This window comes from Rhinoderma darwinii, chromosome 2 (assembly GCF_050947455.1).
Source record: "Rhinoderma darwinii isolate aRhiDar2 chromosome 2, aRhiDar2.hap1, whole genome shotgun sequence".
NCBI lineage: Eukaryota > Metazoa > Chordata > Amphibia > Anura > Rhinodermatidae > Rhinoderma > Rhinoderma darwinii.
This window is the reverse complement of record NC_134688.1, coordinates 6,608,214-6,619,507: the sequence shown is the minus strand read 5'-3', so window position 1 is coordinate 6,619,507 and position 11,294 is coordinate 6,608,214. Positions and strand designations below refer to the sequence as shown.

The 11,294-nt window shown below is 43.3% G+C and overlaps 1 protein-coding gene and 1 long non-coding RNA gene across 2 annotated transcripts; both read right to left on the bottom strand.

The window, feature by feature from the left end:
* Nucleotides 1–678: 678 nt before the first annotated feature.
* On the bottom strand, nucleotides 679–978 carry KCNE3 (potassium voltage-gated channel subfamily E regulatory subunit 3). Its single transcript, XM_075849896.1, has one exon. It carries the CDS (start codon nucleotides 976–978, stop codon nucleotides 679–681), a length of 300 nt encoding a protein of 99 aa, XP_075706011.1.
* Nucleotides 976–11,040, bottom strand: LOC142740370 (uncharacterized). Its single transcript, XR_012880627.1, has 3 exons — nucleotides 10,854–11,040; nucleotides 10,105–10,152; nucleotides 976–1,035 (listed from the first exon to the last, which is right to left on the bottom strand). It is a non-coding gene; the product is annotated as an uncharacterized LOC142740370 (long non-coding RNA).
* Nucleotides 11,041–11,294: the final 254 nt, after the last annotated feature.

Genomic DNA, 11,294 nt, shown 5'->3' with positions numbered 1-11,294 from the left:
TCATGGGCAGCAATGTCATGCCGGGTAAACATAGATCTGTCCTCATCTTGGTCCCTCTATTCTTGATATAGCCGGGAGGAAAGTTCTCCAGAAGTCTTTGAGGTATGTCATCGCCGGCTCCGTTGTGCGTCCTGAGGTTATTGTAATGTCATATCGTCTGCCTACAGGAGTTCAGCGTCCCTGCAGGTATGACCCTTACAAGGAAGATGATGTGGTTTGTAGTCCAGCTTTAAGACCTGTCCAAGTCTTGCCAGGTCAACGAGAGAAAGTGCATTTCATCTAAGGTGCCATTTGTGCCAACTAGAAGTCTCGGCCAAGTCAAAGGATCTCAATAACGTACATCACTTGGTAAATTGGTATCCCAGGTATGTAAGTTCTTACAATAAAGTACCAAAATGTCCTTCAAACCCAAGTGTCTACTGGGTAACAACCATGAGAGATGAAAGCTACAAAGATTTGTTCCCGTGCCAACTACTCCTTGACCAATCTACAGATTGGCGATCAACAAGCACGTAAGCCGTGCCACCCAAAGACCTTTGGGTTTTTACAGCATTCAGTCATTATAATGACACTTGGGTGGTGCCACCAGTAATGAGCCCACGGGCTATGCCCTCCATAGACCATTACTCATGATCTTCATGAAGGTCCTGACACATCAGCACCATCCTTGACCGTCCATCATATTACAGAAACACGGCTGTTTTTTATGTACACATGGTAGGGGTCACTGCGTTTGTCCACGTTCTTAGACCTCGTATATCCAAGTATTAAACTTCCCACAGTCACAGCAAAGAGGAACATGACAAAAATGATGAAGATGTAGGCGTTATCATCCCGGTTGGGTTTGTCCAGTTTGGAGGTCGTCTCATTCAACTTTGGATTAGGTTGACTTGGAGGACTGTTTAATGTCTTGTTTATGGCTAGTAGAACGGTGTGAAGGTTTTCCAGGAGTTTTTCCATTGGTTTTGCAGTCTCCATATTATTGAGGATTACAGACGATTAGAGATCTATCATTAATGGTCAAAACGGAGGAACCTGAAATAGAGAAATAAAAATCATTGCCCATTCAAATCTAGTTTATTCAATGTTAACAGATTATTGCAGGTAATAACCAATGTAGATGGCGCTGGAGCCTGTATGTGAGGTGTGAAGGGCCCAAAGACAAAAACAGAGGCCACTGAAAAGATATCAGGAAAGGAATTGATTGGTCAGTAAATGAACAGCCACCCCCATGCACAAATCAAACTGTTGGTCCGGCTTGCCCTCTATAGTACTACTCTCCAAAGAAAACTGTATATTATTACACTGTCCCCCATGAACAAGAATATAATTACTATAATACTGCCCCCTATATACAATAATATAACTACTATAATACTGCTCCTATATACAAGAATATAACTACTATAATACTGCACCCTATCTACAAGAATATAACTACTATAATACTGCTCCTATATACAAGAATATAACTACTATAATACTGCACCCTATCTACAAGAATATAATTACTATAATACTGCCCCCTATATACAAGAATATAACTACTATAATACTGCCCTCTATATACAAGAATATAACTACTATAATACTGCCCCCTATATACAAGAATATAAATACTATAATACTGCTCCTATATACAAGAATATAACTACTATAATACTGCTCCTATATACAAGAATATAACTACTATAATACTGCTCCTATATACAAGAATATAACTACTATAATACTGCCTCCTATATACAAGAATATAACTACTATAATACTGTCCCTATATACAAGAATATACCTACTATAATACTGCTCCCTATATACAAGAATATAACTACTATAATACTGCCCTCTATATACAAGAATATAACTACTATAATACTGCCCCTATATACAGGAATATAACTACTATAATACTGCTCCTATATACAAGAATATAACTACTATAATACTGCCCCTATATACAAGAATATAACTACTATAATACTGCCTCCTATATACAAGAATATAACTACTATAATACTGCTCCTATATACAAGAATATAACTACTATAATACTGCCCCTATATACAAGAATATAACTACTATAATACTGCCTCCTATATACAAGAATATAACTACTATAATACTGCCCACTATACACAAGAATATAACTACTATAATACTGTCCCCTATATACAAGAATATAACTACTATAATACTGCCCCTATATAAAAGAATATAACTACTATAATACTGCCCTCTATACACAAGAATATAACTACTATAATACTACTCCTATATAGAAGAATATAACTACTATAATACTGCTCCTATATACAAGAATATAACTACTATAATACTACTCCTATATACAAGAATATAACTACTATATTACTGCCCCTATATACAAGAATATAACTACTATAATACTGCCCCTATATACAAGAATATAACTACTATAATACTGCTCCTATATACAAGAATATAACTACTATAATACTGCCCCTATATACAAGAATATAACTACTATAATACTGCCCCTATATACAAGAATAGAACTACTATAATACTGCCCCTATATACAAGAATATAACTACTATAATACTGCCCCTATATACAAGAATATAACTACTATAATACTGCTCCTATATACAAGAATATAACTAATATAATACTGCCCCCTATATACAAGAATATAACTACTATAATACTGCCCCTATATACAAGAATATAACTACTATAATACTGCCCCTATATACAAGAATATAACTACTATAATACTGCCCCTATATACAGGAATATAACTACTATAATACTGCCCCTATATACAAGAATATAACTACTATAATACTGCCCCTATATACAAGAATATAACTAATATAATACTGCCCCCTATATACAAGAATATAACTACTATAATACTGCTCCTATATACAAGAATATAACTACTATAATACTTCTCCTATATACAAGAATATAACTACTATAATACTGCCCCCTATATACAAGAATATAACTACTATAATACTGCCCCTATATACTAGAATATAACTACTATAATACTGCCTCCTATATACAAGAATATAACTACTATAATACTGCTCCTATATACAAGAATATAACTACTATAATACTGCTCCTATATACAAGAATATAACTACTATAATACTGCCCCCTATATACAAGAATATAACTACTATAATACTGCTCCTATATACAAGAATATAACTACTATAATACTGCTCCTATATACAAGAATATAACTACTATAATACTGCCCCCTATATACAAGAATATAACTACTATAATACTGCCCCTATATACTAGAATATAACTACTATAATACTGCTCCCTATATACAAGAATATAACTACTATAATACTGCCTCCTATATACAAGAATATAACTACTATAATACTGCCCCTATATACAAGAATATAACTAATATAATACTGCCCCCTATATACAAGAATATAACTACTATAATACTGCTCCTATATACAAGAATATAACTACTATAATACTGCTCCTATATACAAGAATATAACTACTATAATACTGCCCCCTATATACAAGAATATAACTACTATAATACTGCCCCTATATACTAGAATATAACTACTATAATACTGCCCCTATATACTAGAATATAACTACTATAATACTGCCCCTATATACAAGAATATAACTACTATAATACTGCTCCTATATACAAGAATATAACTACTATAATACTGCCCCTATATACAAGAATATAACTACTATAATACTGCCCCCTATATACAAGAATATAACTACTATAATACTGCTCCCTATATACAAGAATATAACTACTATAATACTGCTTCTATATACAAGAATATAACTACTATAATACTGCTTCTATATACAAGAATATAACTACTATAATACTGCCCCCGATATACAAGAATATAACTACTATAATACTTCCCCTATATACAAGAATATAACTACTATAATACTGCCCCTATATACAAGAATATAAATACTATAATACTGGTCCTATATACAAGAATATAACTACTATAATACTGCTCCTATATACAAGAATATAACTACTATAATACTACCCCTATATACAAGAATATAACTACTATAATACTGCCCCCTATATACAAGAATATAACTACTATAATACTGCTTCTATATACAAGAATATAACTACTATAATACTGCTTCTATATACAAGAATATAACTACTATAATACTGCCCCCGATATACAAGAATATAACTACTATAATACTTCCCCTATATACAAGAATATAACTACTATAATACTGCCCCTATATACAAGAATATAAATACTATAATACTGGTCCTATATACAAGAATATAACTACTATAATACTGCTCCTATATACAAGAATATAACTACTATAATACTGCCAGGATTAAGTCAATTTTTTCTCCGAAGTTCCTATTATCTACTTTTTAAAGGGTATTATCATCTTAAACATTTGGGGAATATCTCCCTCTAGGACCCTCACCTATTGCCAGAATGGAGACCTGAAGCCCCCCACCCCATCACCACTTCGTGGCCGCTGCAGTGCCTGTGATATTGAGCAGTGATATTCGGCTGTGCCCCTGTGTAGTTATCTCTCAGTGATCATGTGACATCCATGTACAGATTTCCTATGAATGGCTCCGTTGTTGTGTTATTTTATTACATCAGTTATTAATATTACAAGTCATTATTATGTTAGTCAGTAAATAACTGTAGAACATCTGAAGCCTCCTTATTCTTAACCTCAAATCTCCAGCGCTGGAGGCGATGGAAGAACAACGGGACGTGTCACATAAACCATCATTATTTTTCTATTCTTTCTGTATTCCCAAGGGAAAGTCATAGAAGACCTTGGAGTCTCTTTCCAAAATCCCCAAATCCTCAGCGGGGTGCACATAGAAACCCCGGCACCCCACAGCAAAAGTCGTATTAGCCTTCCCCATCTCAAAAATTCTTCCATCTAAAACTCAGCAGCTGCTACACCCGATATTGTGCCCGTTGTTCTGCCCCAGATGACCCTAATATTGTGCCTGCTGTACCCCATTGTCCTGTCCCCCCATGTATCGTGCTTGATGTGCCCCATATATTGTGAATGTTGTGTCCCATTGTATTGTACCTACTGTGTTACCGTGTTCTGAGCCCACTTGTATTGTGCTGCTGTGCCCCATGTACTGTGCTGCCATGTGTTGTGCTTAATGTCCCTTCATACATTGTGCTGCTGTGCCCCCATGTATTGTGTTTGATTTCCCCCATTGTACTGTGCCTCTATGTATTGTGCTTGATATGCCCCCATATATTGTGACAGTTGTGCCTCCTTGTATTGTACCTATTGTGTTACCGTGTACGAAGCACACATGTATTTTGCTACTGTGCCCCCTTGTAGTTGCCTCATGTATTGTGATTGATGTGCCCCATTGTACTGTGCCCCATGTATTTTGCTTGATGTGCCCCATTGTAGTGTGCCCCATATATTGTGCTTGATGTTCCCCCATATGTTGTAACTGCTGTGCCACATTGTATTCTGCCTATTGTGCCCCCATGTATTGTGCAGCTGTGCCCCATGTATTGTGCAGCTGTGCCCCCATGACAAATATTCCTGGTAATATAGTGGTACATCCCATGTCCTTAAATCCCTGCATTACTAAGCATATTTTCCTGGATAGTGATGAGACAATGTTTTTGTTAGAAGGGAGTCCCCCTCCCCGGCTGTTCTGTATTTGTGTCACATCTTGTGGTACTGCTAAAAACAGGAAGATTCTGCCGCTCAGTGGAGACACTTATAGGGCAGTCTGGTTCCTCCGAGCTTTCTTTGTACCCAACATTAGTATTCTCCAGTATTCATGCAAGATTGTCCTTAAAGGGGTACTCCACCCAGCATAAATATCACCCCTATAACTTGGTTTACCTGTGCAGCTTTCCTTACCAGTCATTCCATGCTCACAGGTTATAAAGACTAAAATAAAATGTTGTCACAGACCCGCCCACTGTCACAAACATCCACCAACAATTGTATAACTTTATTTAATACCCTCAATATACTTTACATAGAATGAAAGTATAAATCTACCTAATATGTTAAAGAGCACGTTCACAGTCAGCGACATTCAGGAGATCTTCTCTTATTACTAAGAAGGTGGGACAGAAGATCCCGAGAGAAACCTTACAAAAAGTAAATCCCCCTCCCTCTCCTGCAGCTATAGATGAGTATTAGATGTGGCGCAATCAGAAACTTTAGGTGTAACCTGCAGGTTTTGGCTCTATTTGGGTCTGATTCCTTTAAATCTACATTTTCTCTCTTCATGGCTGAGCGGAGTGATGTCAGAGCTGTGCTGTGATCCAATTAAATACTGCTCCTCCTTCCCCTCTCACTCACACACAGCGCAAGAGAGAGAGAGAGAAGCTGCAGCTGCATCCCCCTCCTCCCCCCTGATTTTTATTTTTTTCTATTACTCTAGATGGATTTTTGTGAGGACTGAGGGGGTTTGTGAACATTTATAGAGAGGCTGCAGGCAGGGAAAGGGGGGAACCACAGGCTGAGGGAAGGTGAAGAAGATGACGCTGTCCCTATAGAACATATAGTGCACAGTTTTCTGTATTCACACAAACTAATGATTTATAGAAAAACCAGCACGATGGATGTCATCCAGGATCTTGCGAGCAGACTTGATCTTAGTTTCCTTTGCAAACTTTCTTGTCAACTTTACTTTGCTATCACATTATTTCCTGTTATTTGTATAGCGGCAACTAGTTCTGCAGCGCTGTACAAAGCTCTAGTTGCAATGTATGTGTTGGGTGGGGGGGAAAAAGCAGCGGAATAATCTGTAGAATATTTAGTATGTGTCTGACACACGGCAGATATAGACAATGATATGAGGACATCATGGAGACCTGAACCTGAGAGCCCCAGACCAGAGCTTCACTCGTCATAGACAATGGATGATTGAAAACTTCTACAGTCATAATACAGATAAAAAAAACATTGGAAGTTTTACATCCGGTGCAGCGTTAGCAGCTTTCTATTGAATGAATTCTAAGAACATTTCCTAAAACTGCAACTAGAGCACATTCTGAAAATGGCAGGAAAATTATTAATCATTGTTGTTTCTGCGGTGTCATCCGTCACTGTCATCTGGGCTTTCCCATGTGTGGACCGAGCTGGGAGATATGATGAGCTGGGAAATGTGCGGAGCTGGGACAGGTGAGAAGATGGGAGATGTGAGGAGCTGGGAGATGTGCGGAGCTGAGAGATGTGAGGAGCTGGGAGATGTGCGGACCTGAGAGATGTGAGGAGCTGGGAGATGTGAGGAGCTAAGAGATGCGAGGAGCTGTGCGATGCGAGGAGCTGGGAGATGCGAGGAGCTGGGAGATGCGCGGAGCTGGGAGATGCGAGGAGCTGGGAGATGCGAGGAGCTGGGAGATGCGAGGAGCTGGGAGATGCGAGGAGCTGAGAGATGCGAGGAGCTGAGAGATGCGAGGAGCTGAGAGATGCGCGGAGCTGGGAGATGCGAGGAGCTGGGAGATGCGAGGAGCTGGGAGATGCGAGGAGCTGGGAGATGCGAGGAGCTGGGAGATGCGTGGAGCTGGGAGATGCGCGGAGCTGGGAGATGCGCGGAGCTGGGAGATGCGCGGAGCTGGGAGATGCGAGGAGCTGAGAGATGCGATGAGCTGAGAGATGCGAGGAGCTGAGAGATGCGATGAGCTGAGAGATGCGAGGAGCTGAGAGATGCGAGGAGCTGGGAGATGCGAGGAGCTGAGAGAGGTGCGGAGCTGGGAGAGGTGAGGAGATGGGAGAGGTGAGGAGCTGGGAGATCTGAGGAGCTGGGAGATCTGAGGAGCTGAGAGATGTGAGGAGCTGGGAGATGTGCGGACCTGAGAGATGTGCGGACCTGAGAGATGTGAGGAGCTGAGAGATGTGAGGAGCTGAGAGAGGTGAGGAGCTGAGAGAGGTGCGGAGCTGGGAGAGGTGAGGAGCTGGGAGATGTGAGGTGCTGAGAGATGTGAGGAGCTGAGAGATGTGAGGAGCTGAGAGATGTGAGGAGCTGAGAGAGGTGCGGAGCTGGGAGATGTGAGGAGCTGGGAGAGGTGAGGAGCGGGGAGAGGTGAGGAGCTAAGAGATGTGCGGAGCTAAGAGATGTGCGGAGCTGGGAGATGTGAGGAGCTGGGAGATGTGAGGAGCTGAGAGATGTGAGGAGCTGGGAGATGTGAGAAGCTGAGGGATGTGAGGAGCTGGAAGATGTGAGGAGCTGAGAGATGTGAGGAGCTGAGAGATGTGAGGAGCTGGGAGATGTGAGGAGCTGGGAGATGTGAGGAGCTGGGAGATGTGCGGAGCTGGGAGATGTGCGGAGCTGGGAGATGTGAGGAGCTGGGAGATGTGAGGAGCTGAGAGATGTGAGGAGCTGAGAGATGTGAGGAGCTGGGAGATGTGAGGAGCTGTGAGATGTGAGGAGCTGAGAGATGTGAGGAGCTGGGACAGGTGCGGAGCTGGGACAGGTGAGGAGCTGGGACAGGTGAGGAGCTGGGAGATGTGAGGAGCTGAGAGGTGAGGAGATGGGAGAGGTGAGGAGCTGGGAGAGGTGAGGAGCTGGGAGAGGTGCGGAGCTGGGAGAGGTGCGGAGCTGGGAGATGTGCGGAGCTGGGAGATGTGCGGAGCTGGGAGATGTGAGGAGCTGAGAGATGTGAGGAGCTGGGAGATGTCAGGAGCTGAGAGATGTGAGGAGCTGGGAGATGTGCGGAGCTGAGAGATGTGCGGAGCTGAGAGATGTGCGGAGCTGGGAGATGTGAGGAGCTGAGAGATGTGAGGAGCTGGGAGATGTCAGGAGCTGAGAGATGTGAGGAGCTGGGAGATGTGCGGAGCTGAGAGATGTGCGGAGCTGAGAGATGTGCGGAGCTGGGAGAGGTGCGGAGCTGAGAGATGTGAGGAGCTGAGAGAGGTGAGGAGCTGAGAGATGTGAGGAGCTGAGAGATGTGAGGAGCTGAGAGATGTGAGGAGCTGAGAGATGTGTGGAGCTGGGAGATGTGAGGAGCTGAGAGATGTGAGGAGCTGGGAGATGTGAGGAGCTGAGAGATGCGAGGAGCTGAGAGATGCGAGGAGCTGGGAGATGCGAGGAGCTGGGAGATGTGACGAGCTGGGAGATGCGAGCAGCTGGGAGATGCGAGCAGCTGAGAGATGCGAGCAGCTGAGAGATGCGCGGAGCTGGGAGATGCGCGGAGCTGTGAGATGCGCGGAGCTGGGAGATGCGCGGAGCTGGGAGATGCGCGGAGCTGGGAGATGCGAGGAGCTGAGAGATGCGAGGAGCTGAGAGATGCGAGGAGCTGAGAGATGCGAGGAGCTGGGAGATGCGAGGAGCTGAGAGATGCGAGGAGCTGAGAGATGCGAGGAGCTGGGAGATGCGAGGAGCTGAGAGATGCGAGGAGCTGAGAGATGCGAGGATCTGAGAGATACGAGGAGATGGGAGATGCGAGGAGATGGGAGATGCGAGGAGATGGGAGAGGTGAGGAGCTGAGAGTTGTGAGGAGCTGAGAGATGTGAGGAGCTGAGAGATGTGCGGAGCTGGGAGATGTGCGGAGCTGGGAGATGTGAGGAGCTGAGAGATGTGCGGAGCTGGGAGATGTGCGGAGCTGGGAGATGTGCGGAGCTGGGAGATGTGAGGAGCTGAGAGATGTGAGGAGCTGAGAGATGTGAGGAGCGGGGAGAGGTGTGGAGCTTGTGGATATGGGGAGAAGTGAGGAGCTGAGAGATGTGGGGAGAGGTGAGGAGCTGGGAGATGTGAGGAGCTGGGAGATGTGCGGAGCTTGTGGATAAGGGGAGAGGTGAGGACAGGGTGATCACAGAAGATGAGAGATGTTGGAACCTTGGAGAGCTTGGGTGCTAGAAGGTTTTGAAAGCTTCAAGATGAAAGGAAGTGGGAGATGCAGGGATCTGGAGGATTTTGGAATATGTTCAACGTGAGGCGCTATTTGGGAGAAGCTGGGACCAGGAAGATCCTGAAAGCTAGGGGATATCTGGAGCTACTTTTAGCTGAGAGATGTTGGGATTTTGGAAGCATTTTCCTTCAGGATGACGATGTGAGGAGCACACTGAGTACATACATGATCTTCTTACCCTGCAGTCAATGGAAGTGATCGCAGTGATGACCCATCGCTCCATGGACTGTAATATATAAGAGGTAGATACTGCGTATTACTGCCGGGTGTAATGTTAGTCCACAAGTGACAACCTGTCCACATCGTGTCTCATCTCAACTCCTCGCAGGCAAATTACTCCAGTTGTGGGATGTGGAGCTCAGGATTTCTGCTGGAGGCCAAGACATTTATAGACTCAAGGAAAACAGCAAAATACCACAACCAAATATGAGCAAGAAAGGAGATAAACGGCAACCACATAATGCAGCGAATGTTCCACAAACATGATCCAAAAATCCTCAGGAAATAGAAGTCCTTGAGTCGTCTTCTGTCAAGAGGCCAATACGTTATATTAGTGGTCACCATAATAATTGGGGACTGTCACCCAGCTTTTCTAGAGTCCTGAATGATATATCTGCCCAGTTATGTAGAAGATAAGCTGGATTCGCTTCCATTGTATTCTGGTGACCCCACAGTTTTGAGGGTCCAGGAGCTGAGACCACCACCCATCAATAAAATGAGATGCTTTGGCTTTGAGCTTCAGATGACAGCCCTGCCATAGGCATGAATGGGGCATTAATGCATATGTCCATATTTCAGGTGAGGGGTCTCTCCCCTATGGACACACCCCCCCTGTACTTTACAAAATGCTAACTTTTACTGCTCAGTGCCACTTGCCATTTAAATCCCCCCCAGTGCCCCCTTTACCATGACTGCTGATTGTTTTACCTTGATCTCCTGTCATCCTGAGGAAGTCTCCAGGCAGTGGAAACAGTCAGCAGATTCTTCTGTGATGTCCCTGAGTCTTCTCAATGACATCTGATGCTGAACTCTGCACCTCGCGGAATGTGAGGCTTCATGTGATGGTATGAGGAAGCTCCACCTGAGTGTGTGACACAACTCCACTCCTCTCACTCTTCATTCAGTCTCTTCCCTCCCTGCCCCTCCTGCCTGTCTCACAGCAGCACCTCCCCTAGGTCTTACTGACAGCTCTCTCGTCATGTGACCGGCCTTCCTACTCACTTCCCAATATATGTAAGAGAACTGCTTAAATGTCAATGCCCCAATATAATATTGCATCTCTCTATTCTGATGTGGCCGCTATTATTAAACAAGATCTGCCACCATAGCAACTTTTACTTTTGCAATGACCTCTCAGCAGTGGTGCCC

Bases quoted from the DNA above. Each gene is read 5' to 3' on its own strand.
- KCNE3 (XM_075849896.1), bottom strand. From the start codon at position 978: ATGGAGACTGCAAAACCAATGGAAAAACTCCTGGAAAACCTTCACACC.